Source organism: Colletotrichum karsti (genome assembly GCF_011947395.1).
Source record: "Colletotrichum karsti strain CkLH20 chromosome Unknown Scaffold50, whole genome shotgun sequence".
NCBI classification, from domain to species: domain Eukaryota; kingdom Fungi; phylum Ascomycota; class Sordariomycetes; order Glomerellales; family Glomerellaceae; genus Colletotrichum; species Colletotrichum karsti.
Window position 1 is genome coordinate 63,037 of NW_024065950.1, and position 24,725 is coordinate 87,761.

At 54.9% G+C, this 24,725-nt stretch overlaps 4 protein-coding genes across 4 annotated transcripts; 2 read left to right on the forward strand and 2 right to left on the reverse strand.

Annotated features, from left to right (window-relative positions):
• Positions 1-540: 540 nt before the first annotated feature.
• CkaCkLH20_11675 (uncharacterized protein) lies at positions 541-1,567 on the reverse strand (the record flags this gene model as incomplete). The annotated part of the gene is made up of 2 exons (XM_038894389.1): positions 541-1,057; positions 1,113-1,567. 2 exons carry the CDS (start codon positions 1,565-1,567, stop codon positions 541-543), a joined length of 972 nt encoding a protein of 323 aa, XP_038740237.1.
• A 2,419-nt stretch (positions 1,568-3,986) lies between these two features.
• Positions 3,987-5,795, reverse strand: CkaCkLH20_11676 (calcineurin-like phosphoesterase; the record flags this gene model as incomplete). Its single annotated transcript, XM_038894390.1, has 4 exons — positions 3,987-4,248; positions 4,298-4,821; positions 4,872-5,714; positions 5,769-5,795. The coding sequence occupies 4 exons, from the start codon at positions 5,793-5,795 to the stop codon at positions 3,987-3,989; spliced, it is 1,656 nt and encodes a 551-aa protein (XP_038740238.1).
• Positions 5,796-7,638: 1,843 nt separating this feature from the next.
• Positions 7,639-8,505, forward strand: CkaCkLH20_11677 (uncharacterized protein; the record flags this gene model as incomplete). The annotated part of the gene is made up of 2 exons (XM_038894391.1): positions 7,639-7,771; positions 7,826-8,505. 2 exons carry the CDS (start codon positions 7,639-7,641, stop codon positions 8,503-8,505), a joined length of 813 nt encoding a protein of 270 aa, XP_038740239.1.
• Positions 8,506-19,656: 11,151 nt separating this feature from the next.
• Positions 19,657-23,634, forward strand: CkaCkLH20_11678 (uncharacterized protein; the record flags this gene model as incomplete). The annotated part of the gene is made up of 1 exon (XM_038894392.1): positions 19,657-23,634. The coding sequence occupies one exon, from the start codon at positions 19,657-19,659 to the stop codon at positions 23,632-23,634; it is 3,978 nt and encodes a 1,325-aa protein (XP_038740240.1).
• Between the last annotated feature and the right edge of the window lie 1,091 nt (positions 23,635-24,725).

Below are 24,725 nucleotides of genomic sequence, written 5' to 3' on the forward strand. Positions count from 1 at the left end.
TCCGAAACTGGCACTTTCCAGAGACATCTCGGGGTTGCATTTGGCAGTAACTACCTACTCCCGAACAACTATCCGGAACTGCGAGTTTTCTGCCTACATTCCAAACTATCCTCAGGAAACTACTTCCTCTACTTTCTGTCTCGAACCCAAGCATTTCAACTATCTTGTTTCTAAGATGAGTCGCCTGACTTCGCCTCTAAACAATGACTCTACTTGCACACTAGGTCAAAGGACCTGCGAGTAGAGCCGACGTTTTCGTGATCTTGCAGAAGGGAAAAGTAAGACCTCCCGGCGGAAAGGTCTGTTCATCTGGGGCAGCCTTTTCTGCGTCTAGACATTGTCAGTCTAGAAGACCAGATCATCAGAGGACTTGCCTGCGATCTAATCCCACACGTACCGTTCTTTGATGAATGCGACGCTGATATCCATACCAGGAAACTCTCCTGCCACCAACCGACAACACAAACGCAAGGGAAAACATGCGACAGAAATGAGAACATATCCCCATTATTGACTGCTTCAACTCTTCCGAGCATCTCGTCAGTGTTGTGGCTCCCTTCTGAGAACAGCGCCAGGTTGAGGAGTAGTCCCCTCAGCTACCAACACCCATGGCAGGTCATATGGCCTAGCTGTACCCGGGGTCTGGAAAGTCACAACGGGCGCAGGCGACTGCTGATGCTTCGATGTCAGCTCTTGCGAACCGCTAGCCTCAGCTGGAGCTTGACGGTTTTGGCACGGGCAGAAGTAGGGCTTTGTCCGAAGATCCCTGCGAAGTGCCTCTTTACGAGCGCTCTGTTGCTCGATCCCGGCCCGCAACAGCTGCAGCGGCATCCTCGCGTTCACGAGTTCACCTGAAGACTCGGTGCCAGGAACGGGGGCCAGTCTAGTGATGGCGGGAACGTGGGCCGGTCCAGTCGGCAAAGAAACACCAACGCCTGAGCATGTGGTGAAACGCAACGGTTTCTCAGCATTCGGCGCCTGATTCGGCGCACGCATCGAAGCCATCGCCTGCACCAACTCTGCCGAGGACTGGGAGCACTTCGGCAACCGAGGGCTGCTAACAATGGTTTTGTGTAAGTCATTGCCTGCTCAGGTGCGGATGAAGATCTTACCATTGAGGCGCACGTTGCTGTCCCTGCTGCCAAGTCATTGGAGCAATCTGGTCTCCAACTCTAGGCTCAGCTCGATGGTTTGGAGAACATCGCGGCAGGTTCTCGGCAGGGGACTGTGTTTCGACGCGAGCCCTCTTTACTGCCGGTTCAGCCTCCATCTGGGCGCCGGTGTCCTGGCCATTGAGAGCCTGGTCCTGCGAAGCTCGACTACAGTCCTGTTCGGAGTTGGACTGTGCGACCTTCGGCTCGACGGGAGAACGATGCTCGGTATTGGCAGGCTGTTCATTCCGCTCGGCCGACGCGGACGGTGTATTTTCGGCAGCATAGCGTTCAAAGTTGAAAAGGCGCTTCCACTCCTCATCGTCAACAGGGCCAGGCGCATTTGCCGGTGACAAGCCCACCAGATCAGATGCGCCGCCGACTCTTCCATAAATGGAGGACTTGTAGTCCATCATTGGATAAGTCGGTGCTTTCTGGGCTGGTTCCAGGGCCTGGAGGTGTTTCGGAACCGGCCGATAAGCCTTCCACACGGAAGGCCGCTCAGCTTCACGTAAAGTGACCGACTTGGACTTCCCTCCGCTGAACCCAGGTGGCCACTGATTCGAATCCATCCTTACTGACTGATATGATCACAGAGATGTGAGAAAATGATGTGATGTCCAAAGAGAGGGGGGAGGGGGGTTGGGTGTAAGTATTTTATGGCTTCAAACAACGTACTCAAACACCGCTCGCAGCGGATGCGAAGAAGCAGGCGGCGTTCAGTCAGAGCCCATTTCCGATCCAGTTACCGACGCAATGGGTGCTTCGTCTGGGGTAAAGGTGGGAATGGTTGACGGGGTATGTGGCTGATGATATCAAAAATCAGACTTGACGACAAGAAGGAAACATGTACACGAAATGTGCACAAGAAAAATGAATAAGGAGAGGAAGAAAAGCCCAACGAAAGCTGGAGAGAGAGGGACATACCTGAGTCCACGAGGGTGGGTTGGCTTGACCTGTCACAGCTGACAGCAAGTGCCGCTGCGAAGTTTTTTTCAGACGCTCGACGACGATCCAGGAGAACCGAATTCGAGGTCGATTTGTCGACAACGAACTGCTTTCAGTCGGCACAGTGTGCGTTTGATGAATCCGAGTTCCCTACCCACGACTTCTTCTTGGAAGATGGGGGATGATTCTGATGGTGTGGGGGGAGAGAAAACAATCGATCACTCGATGTGAAGGCGGGATGATGCAGAATTTTCAAGGGAAAAGAAGGCAGGTTTGCTCGCCTTTACCCTGGAAAGAAACGGTGGGGAGTGGGCACTCTTTCTCGGAGCGGAAATGCTGCAGAGCATAAGGTAATACAGGAATGGGCAGTGATCAAACGCCTGGCAGGAGCAGAGCCGCTCAGCTTGACGAGAAAGTACCTCGACACGAGAACTGACATACAATAGATACTCCTGGGCTTACCAGAAAACCTGCGCACTCGCCCTCATCTCGAATTCCTCCGTCAGCCAAAATCCACGCGGCGTTCATACATGTCCGCGCGGGCTGGGACGCCGCGTCTGTCTCCGTTCACTCAGATTCGAGGATCAGATAGGGCTATCTGGGCCAGACCTTTCGCCGACGATCTACCGCTGACGAAATCGTCTTCGGCAAACCACCTTTGGGTCTCTGCTTTTACTCTTTACGGCTAACGCGAGTGGGCGTAGACTCGAACGGTGTCACAGCCACCGTCCTTTCTGAGGACAGGGTTACGAAGGGTGCTCGTGAGGATGGACTGGAAGGCCGAGCCGCAACAGCGAGACCACCATGAGAGCCGCATTCTAACGAAGCCCCTGTACTTCAAATGGGAAGAGTTCGACAGTGCTATGAGAACCGTTCTCACAGATTTTGAAAGGTAATATCACGATACCTTCATTACAGTCTTTATCAAAAAGGAGGCTCTGCTCAGACTTCACGCCACTGGCGCCTACCGACATCTACTGCCACCTGGGCGGTACATAATGTTCACATGGAGAGTGCATATCACACACAATTCAATCTTGTAAGAGTCATCGAGACGGCGAGGTAATCCTTCTGAAGTCTAAGGGGTACCAAGGTAGCGGTCCTTGCCACACCCCTTTCTCAGAGAATGGAAACCTCAGATGGCTCACACCCCCCTTCTCAGAAGACGGGGCGTTTCCCACTATCTCTCGCATCTGGACACCCTATACAACCGGCCACGTCGATCGCGACAGGCCTCTCCTCTTGTAGGTGGTGGCGAAGAACGTATTCATATCAGGGCAATGATGCGGAAAACCCTCAAACAACCTTGGTGACCTCACACGATCTCCATCGCAATATGTCAAAACCGACTTGCCCGTGCCTTCTCGATATCCATCTCTGGACTTGCAGCAGAGATATCATCATTAAGCATAAAAAGAACGACATCACAAACGGCCAGTGGCAAAACTGCTCGGATCAACGGCTTTACCGTTACTTGTAAACGATTAATCTTCAATAATTAGTACAGTTACCAGGGCACCGGTGGCAGTAGGATGGAAAACAAGTAGGGTGTCTGCAGCAGCCACCCGGAGGTGCCAGGAAACCAGGCAGCCGTCACAGCCCACACCCACATGGGCAGTTCATCATATCAGAGTTCGTCGATGCAGGATCAGATGGCCGTCACATAGTTTACCAAATACGTACACATGTCGTTCGTTACACCACCCACACCTCTGTCCTGGATGCCGATCCATTATATGATTCAAGAAAAAACACATGCTATGGGTTCCCCATCCACCCGAATGCCTTCGGGCGCGTAAAAATAATTCAACCCAGACTCCAGTACCAGTTGAACTCCAATTTTCCGTGTTTCGCTTCAAGCCGCGTCACAACGATGTCGAACGTTTGTTAGCCAGCCCTCAGTCCCACCGGCTTGCCTTCGTCGACGATCATCTGCTCGTCGACTCTCTTGCCGGTGTCGCCAAACTCCACCCGCTTCCACGTTGTAATACGGGCCTGGTTGGTGTCGACTTCGAACACGCGTATCCGGCGGTGGTAACCGCCATAGCCTCCGTACCCGCCAAAGCCCACGCCACCGGCGTAGCACATCCACAGCGCGGGCTTATTTGACGCGTCTTTTGAGAGCGAGCAGTAGTCGTTTGCGTGGTCGCTGCGTAGCACTGTTAGAGGAAGCTTCTGACTGGACACGGGAGACTTACTGGCCACAGCTGACCATGACGACACCCTGCTCAACCAGGGCGTCTCGGAAACCAGAGTTGAAGTTGGGTGCCGTAACGCCCTCCCTCCATTCGCCTTTGAGAGCAAGGTCTTGATCCCTGTACTCTGGCAGGGGAATGTGGATGAATGCCAGATCCATGTGTACGTGAGTATACTGCTTATGCGCCTGCTTAAGGCCAGAAGCCGTCTTCTTGAACCAGTCAATCTGGTTCTGGTGGATCCAATCATAACCATGATATTTCCTCTCGTCGGGCGAGTAGGCGTGAGAGTCCAGCATGTACAGCGTCAGCGCCGAATGGTCAGACTTGCCTCTAGCAAGGACCTCGACGTAGTAGTTGCCGACACCGTCAATTTCCTCCGGGCCGGCCCGTGCCAGGGAATACGGCAAGGATTCGAGAATTTGCATCTGAGCGCTGCGCGGGAGGTGAAGATCGTCGTGATTACCAAAAATGGAGACGTAGGGGATCTTCATCTTGATGAGGATTTGAGCGATTTTAAAAATGGCCTGTGTGGTCAGCTCAGCTCACGTCTAGACTGTCGCAATGTGTCACTTACCGACTGCGCGTCAGGCGCCGTTTCACCGTTGACTTGGTCTCCACTGAGTACGACCAGGTGAGGCTTCTCCTCGAAGAGAACCTTTTGCACGAAGTCGAGCGTTCTGGGGTCCGCTTCGCACACGCCGCCATTGTATCCCTCAGGCATAGCATCGCGACATTTCCCGACGCCAGTGCTGAGGTGGAGATCGGCAAGCTGGACTATCTTGAACTTGCCGTTCTCAGCAATGCGCGGGCGCGGTTTGACCGGCTCTTTCTGGCTACCTCTTCGAACCGTGAGTTGTGTCACGGGAACATCGTCGCTCAGAGGTAGAAGCAAGGGTGTGCCCACGATCTGCCAGCCATCGCGCGCTTCGACGGCATCGTCACCGAAGAGAACGTCGACGCCAGTGATGGCCTTCTTGGAGTCGCTGTCCTTCTGGTTGGAGGAGCGCTTCACCCACAAGCCGTACGGTCGGCTCTCCCATCTCTCGTCCTCCTCTCCCTTCTTCGTGGTTGTAGGGTCCAGTCTACCGACGGAGACGTCCATGACGACCTTATCTTCAGGGACGAGCTCCTCCTCTTTCTTGCGCGCAATGTGGACGTATGCGCTTTGTGTCCATGATTTGCCGAGATAGAGGTCCTTCTCGATGCGGTGCCACTTGTTGACGTCGAGCTTGCATGAGGAGAAGACGTTGATGTTGGAGCATTTCGTTATTGTTATATCGGTGACGATCAGGCCATGGTGATGCTGGGGCATGTAGTGGTGCATCGACTTGGGAAGGACTCGGAAATTGCGGTCGAGGAAGAAGACGGCGAGGAACGTCAACAGCGTCACAGCCGTGAGCTGGATTATTGTGCGCACCTAGGGGCGAGTCATCAGCGCGCGCATCGCGGGAGCAGGTCTGGTGCCACTTACTATACGGCGCGTCATGTTGGGCAACAGTGTGATTTGTCGCAAAGCAGTTGGAGGGCCCGTGGCGAGTCTCGGTGGCGGCGTGACCCAGGGAAATGCGGGATCGTGAGGGAACGGAACGGGGACGGGAGTAGGAACACGAACACGAGTGGTAATCGGCTCCGGCGAGCCTAATTCAAGCTAATGTCTAGGCCATGTCATGGCCCGCGGAACCGGTATACAAAAAGTAGGGCTTGGTGATGGGGCGGGAGAGCTTGATCTCAGCTCATGGACAACACACAGCTTGACAAGGCGACAGGGGGCAGAAAAGGAGCAAAAAAGGCACGACGATTCATCGACTCGGTCGATTAAGGTCCAATCAGTGGAGCAGCCCTCCAGAAATCCGGGGTAGCAGCACTTTCAGAGGCAGGAGGCAGGCAGGGCTGGGTCGGGTACCTTAAGTGAACCAACCGTTTGCGCCCTGTGGACCCGGGCACGGACCGCCGATTAAGTTGGTGAGTTTTGATTGGCTAAAAATACTTGGAAAAGCGGGAAGGGGGGAAGGAGCATTTTCACGGAATGGCAGGAAGGAAAGAGCCAGTTGTTGCGCCGTTCGCACGTGCCTTTTCTATGAACAATTCTATGCGTTCTGGCCTGACGCATTAATCATCATCGCTCGAGTCTTTTACAAAGTATTTCCTGCGTATGCACGATGTTCACTAAGTACACGGGCCAGACGACGTCGATAGTAACATCGACTCGTCCAGGACGTCCTTGGAGACAGCTTCCATGTCGGTGGATCTGCCGTTCCATCTTTACTATCACGCAACGTACCTACGTAAGCTCGAGACGTGGTCTGAAGACAATAGGCGGACTCCTGCATTGCACATCAGGCAAGAACTCTTGCCCCGTTGACGCAGTCGACACATGATCGACGCGCGTCAACGTCGAATTGAGTTTTGATCGCAGCCATGGTCCCAGTTAACGCCAGCCTCAAGAGCAGAGAACGAGATGAAGTAGCAGCCATGATGTCGCTTTCTTAACGGATGACAGAAGCATAGACGAGTCAATTAGGTTGAAGATCAACTGCGGCTCTGTTTGTACAACGTCACCCGAGTTCCGATGGACGTGAGCTTGAGTCAGTTTCAACGCGGAGCAAGGCAAGCTTCAGCCGTGACAGCTGGACCCTGGACTCGGTCACACGAGGACAATAACGATGGTATATTGCCGCGGAGGATATAATACTTAGCTGTTGAAGAACTTTTCTTCGGTAAACCTCACTCAGTCCACCATGTTGTATTTGAGCTCTCATCGATCTGGCGATGAAGACCTGTCAAAACATCCGTGCTGCCGTTTGATGTTAAAACAAAACAAATGAGACAAACATCGAGAACCAAGACAACTGTGGAGGAAACACGTTGATAATCCTTTGTCTTGTTTCTTCAACGGAAAACAACAGCTCGTACACACAAAGACTCTTCATCGCCATTGTCTTTCCCAACGTCAAATGCCATCACCAGTTGCAAGCAGCAAGCAGCAACTGCCATTTCGGCTCATGCAGGAACAGTGGCCCGTGCTCCTGCAATCATTCCTCGCTTAGCTTCGCGCGCAGTAGGTACGTACCTCCACCAGCTCTGGCAGCAAGAGGAAGGAGCTGTCATGTCGCCTGCCGTCTGTCGCTTGTCGTCCCGCGAACCAAAGCAGCAACGACGCGCCTCAAAAATCGTCATAACCCCCGACGATCATCAACGACGCCCTCCCTCCACCATTTCCACTTCTTCTCGTCATCAATCTCTTCCCATCTCCGCTTGCGCGTTCCTCCAGACGTTTGCGCAATCCATCAATTAATCAATTTTACATTATTCGCTACATCCCAGCCCCCTGAGTCGCAAACATGGCCACCGACTACAGCTCATTGAAGGTTCCTGAGCTGAAGAAGCTTCTCCAGGAGAGAAGTCTTCCCGCCACCGGCAATAAGCTTGACCTGGTCAACCGCCTGAAGGAGAACGACAAGGAGGCCGCGCCTGGTACGTTGATGGAATGAATGCGATCGCGACGACCAACGCTAACTTTTGTCGCAGCCGCCGCAGAAGAGGACGAGATCGATTATAGCGACGACGAGCCCGCTCCTGCCAAGGCCAGCGACGCTCCCAAGCCCGTCGCCGAGCCTGTACCGGCCGTCGCCGAACCTTCTCCCGCCCCAGCTGCCGCCGCTGAGCCCGCCGCGCCTGCGCCTGCTGAGGCTGCCCCCGAGGCCGCGCCTGCCGCGACGGCCGAGGAGACCACCACCGAAGAGAAGAAGCCCGAGGAGGAGGCCGCGCCCAAGGAGAACTATGCGCTCAACCTCGGCGCCACCGACGCCTCAGAAGAAGCCAAAAAACGCGCCGAGCGTGCCAAGCGCTTCGGTATTGTCGAGGAGGACGAAGAGGCCAAGAAGAAGGCGGAGCGCGCGAAGCGTTTCGGCGAAGACGACAAAGCTAACACCTCGGCAATTGACTCCGCTCTCCCCGAAAGACGTCCCAAGCGCGGACGCCCTGAACGTAACGACGAGCAGCAGGGCCGTGACGCCAAGCGCCAGAGCACCGACGGCCGTGGGCCCCGCGGCAGAGGTAACAGGAACAACCGCCAGGGCGGTGGTCGTCAAGGTGGTGGTGGTGGTGGTGGTGGCCGCGGCGGCGGTGGCGGCGAGAGACGCAGTGCTGCTGTCGACCCTGCCGAAAAGGCGAGGATGGAAGCCAGAGCGAAGCGTTTCGCTGCTTAGTTGCGCTAAGCGAAGGACTCGTGATGGCGAAGGGGGTCTGTATACTATGTCCGGGGGAGCTGGAAGGCGTTATGGTCTACGACGATGAAGATGGGGACGCAAACGCAAAACTCGAAGAATGACAGGTCCCAGTCTACAGACAGGACAGTGGGAGACAACGCGCGTCTTCTCAACCAGATATTTTCACAGTAATGGAATAGAACCAAAAGTTTTTTTGTATCGCGACAAGAGTCTTTCAATCATCTCGACAGCGAAGCGATGACTGAATCACTGGATTGATGTTTATATAGCCGGTCCCCATGCTAACAGCCGGAGGCATCACGATGTCACCGTTCCGCCTATCTATCTGATTGAAGTCTGGTTTCTTATTCTGCCTAGATCCAGGGTCAGTACCTCATGGGATGTGATGATGAGTACCTAGGAACGGAGAGGAAGACAGAGCTAGCTCAGAAGGCAAAAGCACTGCAGCGCGCTCACAATCCGGGACTTACTTATTGGCCATCGACCGGCAGTGCGGCCGCTTTCACGGTGGCTGCTTCACACGTGCGAAGAAGATCCTGAGCAGGAAAATGAAGAGAGTAGTGACGATGGACGTTTTTCAAAGCTCTACACCCTAGATCGACTCTTCTGAGTGTGAACGCAGCTCGAATAAAACCCGACCCCGCCACTCCGTCCGTCGCCGTCGTTGCTTGATGGGTATCGCTGTTTAGCATATTCGTAAAGTTCTCTGAGTCTCTGTCCTCCGTCATGCTTCCGGTTCTTGAAGTATCTAATCGTAAGCCTGTGTGAGGCAATCTCACATACAGGACACCATGTCTTGGGAAAATTAAATACTGTTTCAACAAGACTTTTCTGCCAACTCACGTAGGCTTTTAATATCTATTTTAGCATGATCTCAGTCTATTCATCCGCGGTAGATAAGGTGAATCATAGCAACGAGGGGTGTTGCCAGCAAGCAGTGTAACAGAATTTCGTCGCCAGACATATATAAAAGCCGCGATGGCCAGCTGTTTTGGGCGTAACCGGCGATATGGTCGTTTGCGGCAACGCGCATGGCCGAGAATATGATTGGACTCCGGTAGAGTCAGTCTATCACCGGAGTACACCGGATTCTTGGGCCAGCCTACATGATTTTCCTCTTCACTTCCATCGTGTCTCGCCTGTCTTCACTTATTCTCCGCTGAATATCTCATGAGCTACTCATTGTCTGACGGAGGCAATCGTCTGGATAGAGAATCTGAGCCGTGATCAGCTTTAGTCGACACGGAACAGGGTCCAAACTGGTCGCATCGCACCGGTGGCGCGAAACTCCCTACCATCGAGGATTTGTGCCGACGACATACACGCGGTGCCTTAGACGGAAACTTCTGAAGTCCATCGCACTTATATACTGCATATGACTCCAGGGTTGGGAAGGCAGTTCGACATCTCCTGGTTCGGTATGAAGACTGCGTTCCTCGGCTTGCTGAAAGGAGACGATGCGTAGAGTAGCTGGGACTCCGGGTCTTCGTTCGACATTGGGTTCACACAGAGTAAATACACGAAATAAGTATAAAAGTTAAAAGTTGGCCGACTTTCTGATCATCGCAGGCCGAAAACGGCACTAAGCACGTCGACGGTTGTCTTCGCTAAGTTTCCATTCAGTCCGTCCTCATCCCCCCGACTCTCACTCGGTTGAGATACCCAGTCTTCGACCGGCAGATGAAAAGCATACCGCACAATTCCCCTCTCTTCGTCCGTCCTCATTGCCACTTGGCAGGTATTCTCCTCTGGTATACCGGTCTCAATTGGCTGGCTGCATGGTTTGACATACAACGGCATATAACCTTGCACCAAGCCATGCACCCTATCGCCGGCCCTCAAGCATGTGCCACTCTGCACATCCTAACAAAAGGGGTTTTTGTCACGATATCGAGGTGGAAGCGGGACTGGAGAGCCTGATCTTCATGATCACAATTGAGAGCCTCTCTTATAGCTGAGTGCGAGACCTCCAGTTGCAAGCAAGATGTCTAAAGCACCGCGGAAAGACCTTCAATGAGATCCACACGGCCCTCGAACAACTCTTGGTCTAGAATGGCTCACTTAGGGCCACCGCAAGGCAACGTGGCGTACATAGTTCAATGCCCCGGACGACTATATATTGAACTTCATCGAGAACCCATCCATCCATCCGGCAAGCTGCTGGGTTCTTTGCATATCCCAGACTCAGACATTCGGATCTATGAGTTGATAGCCGCATTCTTACGGGCTTGGACAAGTGGTCCGAGGTCGGATAGTTTGGCAGTTGGCCTTTTCAAGACGCCTTGGAAACTTAGATGTCTCTACTCGGCGTCCGGATTGTCTTTGGCCTATTCTCAAAGTTGTATCACTGGAAGGGTTGAGATCTGGGCTTGTCGTCTTGTTTGAAGTTCGTTATGATCACACTAGGGACTGATGTGCTGAGAACTCTAGGCGACCCACCATAGTGGATCAATACACTAGAGGCCACATTGACGATGGCGCCTGAACTCCGGGTGGATAAGGCCCTGAGCGTTATTTAAATACGACTGCCATCGAAAGTTCAACCCCATCTGACTCCATTGCTACAAGGGCAATGACGGTTTGCGGTGGCTTCCTCTATAAAGCTTGGGGAGTGATTGCTGGGCTTTCTGGTACTCGCAAGCATCGCACGCTTCCCTCTCAGCAGGCGGATATGACGTGACGCCATCCCCATGTGACTGATTCACCGATTTGGCTACATGTTTGATATTCGACCCTCATATGCAGCAGCGCCGTCTACTTGTATTGGACTGCCAGAGCATGCGACATCGCGTCGATGAGAATACACGAACAACAGCCAGGACGCCGGAGAGAGACGCCTGTTCCGGTCCACCTTCAACACCAAAACCCATATGGAGGTCATGAAGGTGAATAGTCACAAGTTGGGAAAGTGAGAGGCCCTCTTCCACAGGTTACTCTCTTATAGGAGATCTGCAGCAATAGTTACAGCAACATTTGTTGGGAGAGAATCGGTGACAAAACCCTTAATGATCCGTGATTTATACACACCATCTCCCGTGGTCCGATACCAATATCACGAAACCTATTTAATTGCCCGAGCATACAAATCATTCTTTGTCAACCAGATGTATTGTACCTCGTGAATGAATGACACCTTGGTTTCCCAAGTAGACTTCGATCCGTCGCGAAGTCTTATTTCATGAAGAACCGTTCCCTAAGCATGGAAGCACAGCAGAGTAGGCGTCCAAACCAGAACCCATCCCGCCATCCTCCCCCATCATCTCCGTCAGACGCCATCTCTCGCGGTGTGTTCATCCCCGGATACCAGGTTACATCTCACAGCAGAACTTCCGAATCCACGGCGAAACCACGAACAACCGAACAAATGCAGAAAAGATCCGCTACTTTCCGGAGACCAGGAAAAAATCAGACCCGGCAAGTTCTTCTACCAAGATGGCCAGAAGGCAAGGCTTGCTGATTCGACTCAAAGCATGCAGAACATACCCCTTAAGTACCACCTCAACCGCCGAGAAAATGGTCCGAGATTGAACGCCGAACCGCTAATCACGCACTGGAGTATAAAAGGGGCACGCAACGGCCATATTCGCCGGGGGTTGTACGAGCGGCATATAGTTGCGCTAGCTGACTCTTTGGAGCAGACGTGTAAGAGACCCGCAACGAATTCGTACCGTATCCTGACCCGGTCGAAGTGGAGGAGGGAGAGGACCAATATACCGATACTGAATACGACGACGGTGAGGGCGAAGAACAGTGATGGACGATGCCGGCATGGCATGGCATCACAGAGTCAGGATTTGATTTACGGCCCGAGGAATCGTTGCCAGCACAAAAGTTGCCTTCGATGTGTGGTGTACCTCACATATCATCAGGTAGTGCCAAACAGCAAATTCCCTCTACAGACCAAAGTCACGCTGTGTCAGCTTAATGCCTAGAATATATAGGCCATTCAATATACTTGTGTCGAATCGTCACGCAAATCCCATTCTCAGCACGCTGCAACATACCTCCTCCTCCTCCTACCTCAAAACCTTTCCCTGCCAGTCCTCATCAACCAACCTCAACCCCCTCATCCCGCCGCCGACCCAACAGTCCGGACAACCCACACCACATCCGCCGACCTCTCCAGACCCCACCCTCGAGAACCAGACCAGACCAACACCAGCCCACGTCAGCCTTCCTTAGACTCTATCCCGCGGGTCCAGTAAACATGTCAAAAAAGGGGGGTCTTGCAGGCTGGCGGGGGGTCACTCCTTCACGACCGGATCCTCGAATCCAAAAGAAACCAAGGAACGAACTTCTGTCCGGAGTCCATAAAGGAAGGACTTCGCTGCCCAGTCAGCTCCGACAAACAAGCCCACGCCGCAAAGATGCATGGGAGGAGAGTCCTATAGGGATCCGTAGGCGGCGTTTCGTTCCAACGGTATCAGAAGAACGGCCAATGGGTAAAGTCGCGCCTATTCGCTTCGTCCAACACGAGGACTCCATGGGAGGTGGTCGAAACGCAAGCCGGAAGCGCAAAGTCATCACCAACTGAGTCTCTCAGCTCCGGTTCAACCTCTCATCAGTACGCCCAGCGAACGTGCGCAAAGGGTAAGGGGAGATGGAGGAATAACCACAGCTCCCCTAACGAAACGCCTTACCCACGAACAAGGCGTCGATAAGTAGAAAGCGATGCCAACGCATCAGCTCGATGCCAGCTGAGAACCAGCCTTCCCCTCAGCTCCCGCGAGACCCAAGCATCTTAGCTCTGAGCCGGCCTCCTTAAGCGTCCTCGCCATCCCGCTTCAGCGCGCTAATCCCGCTTCTGCGGAAAATAAAAAAACGCCAGCAATGGGCACGGGCGGTCAAAAGTCTAGTTCCTTCGTCTGTGCGGAATCGCACGAGAAGATAGTGAAAACTCTGCCCTCCAACCGCCCGGATGGGTGTGAAGAAGAGCATCCATCTGCGTGCCCTCGCACCTCGACGTCGTCACGTTACTCACTGAAGGACTCTAAGATTGGGCATCCCTGTTGTCTCATGAGCCTTTTGACCAATCAGGGTGCAGAAACCCCTGTCCTCATGAAGGAGACCCCCGGTCGCGGGATCTCTGGCGGCTACGATTGGAGAACCGACAAGGGCCCGGTGTGTTGCGAGGTTTCGATGCGATTGCAGAGACGAGAAGAGCGAAAGTCTGTCCGATTTCATCACTGCTCCAGTCTCGCTTCTGCGGGCGACTCGTTTGTGGTTCAATCTCGTCGTCGTCGGAATGCCAGGTTTCGTACGTCGTTTTTCGGAGTCAGCGAGACGATCTTGACCTCACCGCCGCAAGTACCGAGTACTTTTTCCTCCTGGGCCGAGAATAAGCCAGAAGATCTGCGATTTCGCCAAAGCCGGGTAAAGCCACACAGGGCCGCAGATTTCTTGGTCAACCGAGCCCGGCTCCGTTGGCAAACCTGGGCACTGAGCCACCCGAGACCCGCTCCGTCGGGACCTGAGTGCCACGTCACCAGCCTCACAACCAGACGATTGCAAGGGCTCCGGATGAGGCGCGTGGCGGAGTGCATGTGTGAAGTGGCCCTTGTGGCTTCAGGTTGCCTCACTACCGTCACTCTGAGCGCCACCCAGGACGCCGTTGCGAATTGCTTCCTGCACGTCGTCTCTCGCTTCGGTGGCCGACGTCGACTCTCGCAGGCTCGTTTGTCGACCCTGGATTGAGCCTGTTTTAGACGCGGCCAGCGCATAACAGTCGCCACAGGCGAGCTGCAGGTTTCAGCTGCTCTGTTCTGCCGGCTGCGCTGTCATTTGGTCGCCGTTATCGAACTGACGTTGACGGACACGCTGCCTGGCCTCGTGAGTCGGTCCCGTGATTCCACTGCCGGATACCCTGCTGCGGCGGTCCTGCTTGCACGGCCGCTCTAGGATCGGTGATGGGTCGATCTGGGCCGCGCGAGGGTCTGCTGCTATTCTCGTTGTCTTGCATACAAGGCATTTCGAGCTAGGCGTACCAAGCTCTGGTCGGCGCATTTGCATGTTGTTTTCTTTCGTTTTTCTCGGACACCGTGCTCGTCATGCACCGTGCTCGACCTGTCAAGGTTGCTCCATGTCGGGCCATGTGCAACGGGAGCTGTCATTTTCGCTCGCGGCCGTTGCGGGGAGAACGTCAAATGGCCAAACATTAGATGAGACGGTCATCCCTGACTAAGGTTCATGACGCCAGTATCACCTCCTTTCCCTCCGGTCCGTCCAGATTGAGAAATATCGTCGTCGAGCCCACGCGTCGATTGGTAAAGAGCCGTTTCCAAAAGCTGCGGGTAAGGAGAGACATGCATGAGGGGAAATGGTCGCTCAGGGCCACAGGATGGAAGGTGGGAAAATGTCTCGGACGGGCCAGATGATTGGACAATATTGCGTGAGAAGGAGCCAATCACGACCGAAGAAAGGGGTTGAACCCCTTGCTGCCCAGAAAATCCATTTCGGTTGGAACCAATGGCGGCAACGAGATAGTTTCGACACCGAAGAGACAAAACGACAGGCTTCCCCCTATCGCTGGTGGTTGGTTGCGTTACGTGAGACGGAGGCAATAGTCGATGATGGAGCGGATCTGAATTAGGAACGAGGCCATCTCCAGACTCCTGTTTCGGCCCAAGACAGGACCTGGGAGATTGGAAGTGGCGTAGCACTGATTGCGAATGGAAGTCTTCCAAATGGCTTCTTTCTGTAGTTTGGGTACAACCCCACGCCCCCAATTTCACGAGACGGCAGGCTCGCGAGTCGGTTGCTGGCGCGACGTATTCTCATCAGACGATATTGTGGTGGTAAGCAGACGAAACAGACGGGCTTTGGGAGCGTATCATTGCCTGCCCAGCCGGAGAATAAAGTCGTTGGTTGGTGCTTTGCGAGAATGGCTTGAATCCATAGTCCATCTTGCCCGGATTTTATGGGAATTAGATCCAGGCTGAGACTCGAAAGGGTGTGCCAGCTAGTAGACTAGACCGGCCTGGGTCGTCATCACCAAAGTTCTAATTCGATGTGAAGATGAAAGATGACTTCTTGTCGCTGTTGGTGCTTCTAGTTGTTGGTTCGACGACGCGTCGTCGAGGCTTGCGGTGCAGCCATGTCTGTATCAAGGTTGACGGCCAGTCAAGGCCCTTTGCATCCTCAGGATCCTCTGCGCGTATCTCGATCAAGTAACGCGGGCGAGTGAGCAATCAAGCAGTGCCCTGATGCTCCGTTGCTAGTTTCTCACGAGAGTAAGGTCGAGTATCCAGAGCAAATCAGGTAGATGCCGTCAAGACGGGTCAACACACATTTTGGTGAAAGTGTCGACAATATCGGAATCTGATATCTCGAGTGGGGTTGAGTGGTCTGTGTGCAGAGCCCGCGCGAGCCGTTCACACCATCCAACTCTGGGGGTTGACTCTATCTAGGATAGAAGGCCGAGGAGAATGTCGCCAAACAAGCGCCGGGCAGCGGAGGGGGGTGGGGCAGGCGTGAAAGCGTATCGGTAGCGTGGGCGATCACCAGGGAGGGTGGTACAGGAGTGAGACATGCAGAAACATGGCCTCTCGGGCAGCGTAGAGTGAGACATGCGGTGGATCATTGATAGATGACATGTTGACGACAGTCGTCGGGGCCGGTGGATGACAGGAATCTGTTTGCTTTTCGTCGGTAGCAGGCGGTTCGACAGGCAGTTCGACGTTGAAGTTGACCGTGGAGGAGGTGTTTCCGAGAAACGCAGGGGAAAGGAGTTTGACGACGAGAAGCTGAGGGCGAGTGTCGACTCGTGTATGTGAGGGCTCCGATGCGTCCCATCGGCAGTTCAAAGTGGATTGAGTTCCATAGAAGTAAAGACGACATGGTCTCGAGAGGCTGTCCGATGTCGAAGTATCAGAGAGACGCCAGGGCTCTGGAGTTGAGTGGAGATTCGAGGTTTGACTGCCAAAAACGTGGTGGGCAAAAAAAAAAAAAAACAAAAAAAAAAAAAGACGACCGTTGACCCCGCCGTTGGTCCGTGATCCCTTGCAGTGGGTCTTTCCCTCGCGCACGCTCCAATTGAGCCGAGAGGACCCGCAAGTACAAAGTACCGATGGCGCTAAGGCCGTTTTAGGGTTGGTGCATGGGAAGGCCCACCTTTTGGGCCGACCGTCCGCTTTCTCAGCGCCTTCCACCTTTCGTTTTCCATTTCGCTTTCGTTCTTTCTCCATTGGAAGTCTTCGGTTTTGATTGTTTTCTACAGGCGGCTGTTGGATGCTTCCTGCGTTCCATTCTGGTGGCTTTACTATCCAGGGTTAATCCGTCCAGTCGCATTCGATTTGAAGGTATTAGTGACAAACATTTGCTCAAAATGCTTCGTCTATTCGACCACCACCGCCAGCCTCATCCCTGCGCTGTCCGTCCATAACAGCGCCTCTATTACTTTTGCCTTCTTACTCAGACGACGACAAGACTTTTCTGGCTCTCCTCCCATCTTTTTGAACTCATCGTGGCGGGGCGGGCCATTCCCTTCGTCCTCGGTGCTCCAGGGACATTCCCAGCCGCCAGCTTTGACGTTTTGCCTCCGTCATCCACTCTCCTAGAGTCAATTCAATTCAGCGAACGACAGTCCCGCGCCTTCTTGACCGCCGGTGAGGTCCAGTAGCGTGAACAGACTGGCGGTAAGCACAGCCACGTTCACGTCAGGGACTACGATGATATTCTCTAATCCGTTTTTTAGTCTCTGTCTGTTGTCTGTTGTCTCTTCTCGATACTCCCTCTCTCTCCCAAAACATCGAATTCAAAGTCTGTTCCCCTGCTCGTACCCCCAGAATCCCAGCATCCCAGAAGATGCAGACGACCCCGAATCCGGACAAGGTCCAGACAAGGGGATGCGGCCCAATTGCGTCGTCGAGTTGCCTTCTCATTGCCTCTCGGTCCTCCCATAGGACGACCGTGTATGCATAGTCCAGGGCGAGTGCCATCCCATTCCCATCCCGCAGCGCGTCGCAGCTAAGCAGTTGCACGCCTCACAGAGATTGCCGCCAGCCCGTTGGGTCTCCTCGTCGAGTCCCCTCCCTACCACTCTCCGTACCCTGTACAAACCATCCTCTCATCGACTTCTGTGCCTCTCTCAGCGTCTCTTCCTCCGCTTGGCCTTGGCTCCATGCCCCCAGTCCCAGTCCATGTCTCTCTCTGCCCCTCCTTCGTCACCCGTAGCTGTGTCTTGCTTCTCCTGTGCGTCTGCAGAGGACCCAGAAGACCCAGAGACGCTACCAGTTCGCATCGAGTCCCTGTCTGTCCCTGTCTGCTCTTCTATTAACAGGATGACTCAACATCGTGACTGGCGCATACCGCTGTCTGATCTGCTCCCTCCTGCGTGCGTTCCCTGGCCCCCATGCCCAATCCCAGAGCGCCGCCCTCGGCGTTTCCAGCTGCTCACCTGACTTGGGCCCATGATTCCCGTTTCTTGACCGCTGCAGGCTAGAGGTTAGAAGACCCTAGAGGCAAGGGCTCAGACGCCACGCGCAAAGAATAGCAATCGAATCCATCTGTAGATGCAGCAGATGCGCATGCGACCCAGATACACCTCCAAGACACAGAATTACAATGCATGTTGCATGTACTCGTTACGTATGTTTGTATCCTTTTTGGCAATCGTGCTGCTAGTCATACCCCTGCCATCTCGCCGACGTCGTCGCCCATTCACGCCGTCTGCTTTCCAGGAAGCCGGCTCCAGGCAAAAAGAGCGCGGGACAAGACGAGATGCCTTACTTGCTATTAACCTGCGCAGTATATACAATCCAATGTTGCCTTCTTTACCCGACTTGGCCGTTGTCACTGTGTCTTTCCTTTTTCTTTCTCCATGTATCCTCTATCAACTACCATATGATACCTGACTTCACTTTTCCTTGAGCTGCCCTCTTTTGCCACTACCTAGACCTAGTCATCCCGGCTCCCACTTATCTCTCCTCCATCCCCATCTTCCAAAGCTAAACACAACGGCCTCTTCTTCCCCAGACGCCAAAGAATAACTTCATCAGCTCTCCTCGTCATCACAGAGGCTGGCTCATAACCCCGACGGCGCCAAAGCTCGTGTCTAGACGCGGCTTCTCCCCACCATCTTCGAGACCCCTCTGAACCCCTCCACCACCACCACGACCCTCCCAGCCGAATCGGCTTTCCCTCGACAGCCGCGCAACCTCCCACCACCCCACCATCACACCTCACCATCTCAGCTCGGAATCCGCTCCCCTCTTCCGCGTCCAGCATTCCCTGTTGACAATTCTTTCTTCTCATCTTTTTCTCCTGTCCCAGGAGATTGTGTTTCCTCATCTGCTGTGCTCCTCTGATCTGTCTTTTCATATAACGCCGTCTCTCTTCCTTTGCCTGTGCTCGGCACCGCATCCCAGCACTACTGGGACTGCCACACGCATCATCTACTGTTGCCTCTTAGTCAGCCTTGCTGAGACCCAGGGATTTATTTCTCTGCTTCCTGTGATCCCGTGTCTGATCCGCCTCACCTAGTCTGGTCAGCACCTAATTCTTGGTGTTAGCTGGGTTCTGCTAGGTTGTTCCCGTCACCACTTTTTGCCGCCCGTTGCTAACATCTGGGCAGGCCTTCACCTACCTGCACTGAACATGAGATATTGAGAGCATTCGGGCTATGGTGGACAGGCCCCGAGCACATACCAGGACATCATGGCAACCCTTCGCATGGGTACAGGCTTGCCGAGTCGACCAGATGAACAGATACGAGCGAGAAGAACAATGGAGGCCAGGGACGACGGCAGAAGAGTGCGCAGAGAAGGAGAGAACATTCGAATCCCGATCCAACAGCCATACCAACCCCAGACCAAACCCACGAGAGAGCCCCAGGCTTCGACGAGACGTCCTTCGATCCCGGTACCTTCCAATCGACCACCTTTAACCCATCAGACGCAGTCGTGGAGTTCAAACAGCACGGCTTCAGAAAGGCCCAGCCATGTTCCGACGTTGTCGGGCTCATCGACGTCCGGACAGTCCCATACAACGACCCCCAAGCCTCGTAACGTCTTGCGAAGAAAGAAGTCATCAGTTGCCCGGAAAACGCCGAGTCTGAGCCACGGCTCTACCGATTCTACCAGGACGAGCTCGTCCTCCTCTGCGCCTCGCTCGCGGTCTTCGCTCGACCCAGGAATGCAACTCGACCGGGGCATCACCGAGAGCCCCACGGAAATTCGAATTGCCCATGTCGTCGATCTACCCAAGAACCAGGTCCAGGCAGTCACAATCTATCCCGAGCTAGATCGCTACAGAGAAATCACGGGGCGGCCCTCGATCTCCTCCGAGGCTTCCAGCGTCGACTTCCTACACAGGCTGGCGACGCACGACCTTCCTCCCCCGACGCCTGTGTTCTCCGGGACCAGCAGCCAGATGAGCGGCTTCAGCGGAAGCCCTTCGACGAGATTCTCCGAGTCGCCCGGTCCCGGCCCCTACAGCCGAGACACCACTCCCACGTCCATGTCGTCACAGTCACCAGGACTAGCGGCTCCGATGCGAACCCCTGCGCCCAGGACGAGACAACTGAGTCCGGCCGTAACCCGACCACCGGTGACCCGGAGAAGGGCCGGAAGCACGAATGAGATTGACGCATTTAGCGCCGACCCTCAAGGCCTCGCCGCGGTTCGGGAGTCTCTTACATCGTCGTCGTCGAACTCTACCGTACGGGAAGTAGAAAGGAAGGGTTCACTGAAGAAGAAGAGGTTGTCGCCCCTGCCGCCGAGTCCGCCGCCGCGCAAGTCGTCGCAGAAGTTCAACAGCCCCGGAAATGAGGAGTCGCCATCAAAGGTCGCTAGAGAGCCGGCCATGCCTGTCATGGCACCGCCGTCGCCGGTTCAGTCTCCTCCACGATTGATGCCAAGTGCCTCTCCTCGCCAGACGCCGCCTGCCAGGCCGAGTAGAGAGAACACTCCGGACCTGCAGTCACAATTGTTCGGGCCCCTGCCTATCATCCACAGTAACCTGTCGTCCACATCTTTGTCTAATGACAGGCGACTTGAGGTACAGATTCCCTCCAGATCTGTCACTCCCCTGTCATACCCTGAGCCGCAACAACCCCGCGTGCCATCGGGTAGAGAAGCTACTCCGGCACCTCGACCGGCTACATCGGACAACAAGAAGAACGAACGGCCCACTCGGACACCGAGTCCCGGAACGTCAGCATTCAGCCGCTTCCCGTTCTTCGGCCGCCGCAAGACGGCTCCCGAGGTCACCCAGGTCGACAAGAAAGACAAGCCTTCCCGCAAGGGACCTGCCGCTGGCACCGGGCACGAAGGCTATGGTCGTCTTGGAGCGATTCGAAGGAGAAGTGGCAGCTCGTCCACCAACTTGGCACGCACTAACGCGGGACCCACATCTTCACAAGACAGTCTCAGCAGTTCTCAGCCGACTGACACATTCCTGTTGGAGCGTATGAACCCGGTCATCATCTCTGGCGGTGGTGTTATCGAGAACCGGAACCACAGTGTGGACTTGCCTCGCTCAGAGAGCAATCAGAGCCTCGGCTATGCATCCGAGACGTCAACTACTTCCAGCAACGGACGGTTTGGACTGGCACCTTCGGCCATCCCCCGCGGACGTCAACCGTCGCTCAGTCGTCGCCGTCCCTCTGATAGCAGCGATTCCGAGGCCGTCACGATGAAGCCAACGCTGGCATTCAGGAGGTCTATTCAGCGGTTGAAGACATCCCCTGACCAGAGCCCTCTCAAGCTTCCCCAGCCTATCAACACATCTGGCATCTCGGCGCCATCGATCGACAGCCATGACACAACCATTCTGTCGGATGATTCCCAGTTTGAGAAGCACAGAGAGGTCATTCGAGGACGTATTGCCGCAGCCACAGCGACGCCTCCCAAGAAGTTGACCAAACGGACCCGATCGCCAAAGAAGTGGAATTGGTTCAGTCGCACTCATAGCCAACCAGACAAGAAGAAAGAACCTGAGGCTGTCCCTGTCACTGCCACCGTCAAGGTTGTTCAGCACAAGCCAGCAGCCTTCTACACGATGATGGACGGCTCTGAGCAAGAGGATTCTGGACCCCCGGATGTTGAGGAGATTCTACGAGAGGCCCAGGTTTTTGACCTTCCCTCACCACCACCAATTAAGGAGACTGATTTCCCTGCTCCGCCGCCCATCAAAGAGAGGCGGTCATCCACAGCAAGCCAGGACCAGAGGAGGGAATCTTTGTCGAGACTCACACAGCCGACCAAGTCATCGCAAGCACGCAGGAACTCTGCCTCCGCCAAGAGCACTTCGATCCCAGCAATTCGTTCCATGAAGACACAATCGCAGTCCAGCGCAGCCAAGCCTGCTGAGGCACGCCCAAGTCGTCTGCCGCAGGTCGGTCGTATCCCCAAGGTGGTCACTTCGCGACCTGAGCACACTTCGTCGAGGAGTTTCTCCCGGCCCTTCAACAGAATCAGCTTGAGTCTGCAACCGCAGGCTGCGGGATTCAACCCCGATTTTGTTGCTTCCGGCCCCAGCCCTCCCGAGCTGTCTACCCCTGAGCTCTCCCGTGGCGAGTCCGCCGCAACCAGCGGCGACACCAACTCGGATCCCCGCTCATCCCTGGTCGCGGCCAAGACGCCCGAGATGGTCCAGATCGGTCGTGAGTTCCTGGCCTTCTCTCCCCGAAAAAATTCCGAGTGCACCACGAGCACCTCCTCCAGCGGCGGCATGTACACTCTCGCGGACGCGCTCGCCTACGTTCCCGACCCAGACGCGCCTCTCGTGGAGGACGAGATCTGGGACGAATACAACGACCTCATCGGCGAGGTCCCGCCCTCGGCAACATCCTCGAAAGGCATCCCCTTCCACCTCGAAGGACAGGACGGCAGACTCTCCAAGCGGTCTCTAAAGCCCCTGGAATCACCAACCATCATCCCCCCCAAGGCCATCGAGAAACCGGAAACCAACACGGCAGCTTCTTCCAGCATCTACAGCGCCGACATGACCGAGCGACTCAAGGCCGCCTTCGCACTCAAGCCCGAAGACAACTCCTTCACCCTCATCCCCGTCGCCGAGATCCCCGCTAGCGCAATCGACCGCGAGTCCACCGAGCTGGCCCGCAAAGCCACCATTACCTCCCAGCGGAGCAGCCACTCCTCCCGCAGGTCGCGCCAGTCCGTATCCAGCTGCAAATCCTCCGAGGACGAATCACCGCTATCCCAGGTAAACCTGCGAGTCGGTTCGATGACGGTCTCCAAATGGCTCTCCTTCGGCCACGTCCTCTTCTCCCCGGCGCGCGACCAACTCGTCGACGTCGTCGGCTCCCTCAAGCGGCACTCGATCCTCGTCGTCGACGGCCTCGGAAACGACGACTGGTCCTTCTACGCGGCAGAGACCTACCCGGCCGCGACCTTTTTCAACCTCTCCCCACGGGCCCCCCTCCCAGACGAACACAAGAATGCCTCCAGCTTCCCCCTCAGCCCCCCAAACCACCACCAGATCCAGTACCTCTCCCACACCGACAGGTTCCCCTTCGGCCCCGAGACCTTCACCACGGTGGTCTTCCGCTTCCCCTCCGCCGCCCCCGAGTCCCACTACCGCAACATCGTCTCCGAGGCCCGCCGCGTCCTCAAGCCCGGCGGCTACATCGAGCTCTCCATCCTCGACGTCGACCTCAACAACATGGGCAACCGCGGCCGCCGCACCGTCCGCCGCCTCAAGGAACGCGTCCACGAGCGCAACCCCGACGTCTCCATCGGCTCCAGCTCCGACCTCATCCTCCGCCTCCTCGGCCGCAAAGGCTTCACCGACGTCAAGACGTGCCGCGTCGGCGTCCCCGTCGCGAGCGTCGTCTCGAGCAGCACGACCACCACCAGCTCCAGCTCCAAGCCGCCCGCCGTCACGCGCAAGGCCAAGGAGGTCCGCAGCCTCGCGGAGATGATGAACGACGACGGCGACTCGGCCGACGAGAACATCACCAAGATGGTCGCCAAGGTCGGCCGCTGGTGGTACACCCGCTGCTACGAGAGCGCCGCGGGCACCGCCGCCAGCCGCAGCATCTGGGGCGACCGCGCGCTGCTCGCCGAGTGCGAGGAGTGGCGGACCAGCTTCAAGCTCATGGTCTGCTACGCGCGTGTACCCGAGAGGTCCCGTACCGCGAGTATCTGAAGAGGTTTTCCTTTTGCGACTACTGTTTTCGTGGGATCTCTTTTTTCTCTTCACGTACCACTCCCTCCCTGATTTTCTTCGTCGGATGGCATCATCATCAGGTTTTCGGAACAAGAGGAAAGAACATTTCGCATCAAAAAAGATTCAAGAGGGCGCGAGCCCATCTACGGACACCGGTCCATATCTGTTTTCACCACCCACTACCCCCTACCTACATACGAAGCAAAGCAGCCGGTAAACACAGGACGGCGTTTGCGTTGGCCCACCACTCCGACCCCTTGACTGGGTATCCTCGGACCGCGGTGTCGACTGTTTTCCCATACTATCCAAATTTCCTTGAAATCTTTTTACAACAACCACACTGGCGACAGTTGTAATTCATAGTATCGGGCTTCAAACCCCCTGTATTTGCCGGCCTGGCTGCGCCGAGGCACGGAACATCTCCCCACCTCTCTCTACCTCTCTCTATATTCACACCAAAAGTACCACAAGGCAGCACGAAATGTCTGTTTAATATCCCTCTTTCTTTATCTCTTGTTTATTTTTCTTGCCTTATCTGCGATTAGGATCTATTTGAAAGGTGGAGAAGGAAAGCAGCGCTGGACTTTTGAACCCGGACATCACCACACTTATTCTTTGGGAAAACGGAAACTGGATTTGGGATATAATGTGATGGCTGGGCCGTTGCCGCTTCTTCTTCTTTTTGGAATATTGGGTTAAGAGATGGAAGCAAAAGAAATTGAAGAAAAAGCGCGGGCGGGGCTTGCGAGGCCATACGACGGAAGATGGAAAACGATATGATGAAGAAAATGCGTCTGGGATGAATGTCTGGACTGTCCTTTAGCGTTGCATTGATGGCATTGAGATACCCCACAACACACCATCCGATCTTTGGTAGCGAAATCGAAATTATTCCGATATGTGTTGTGTGTTATTGATATTGATGCTGATATGTACACCGTCGACTTAGTTAATCACTGTCTTATCCTCACTTCAAAGGGACAATTTTGACTTCTTCTACTGTGGTCTATCTGCCGAAGTTTGGCAGTGAGAGCCTCACATGAAGAAGAAGAACCACTTTCTCGGCTTTC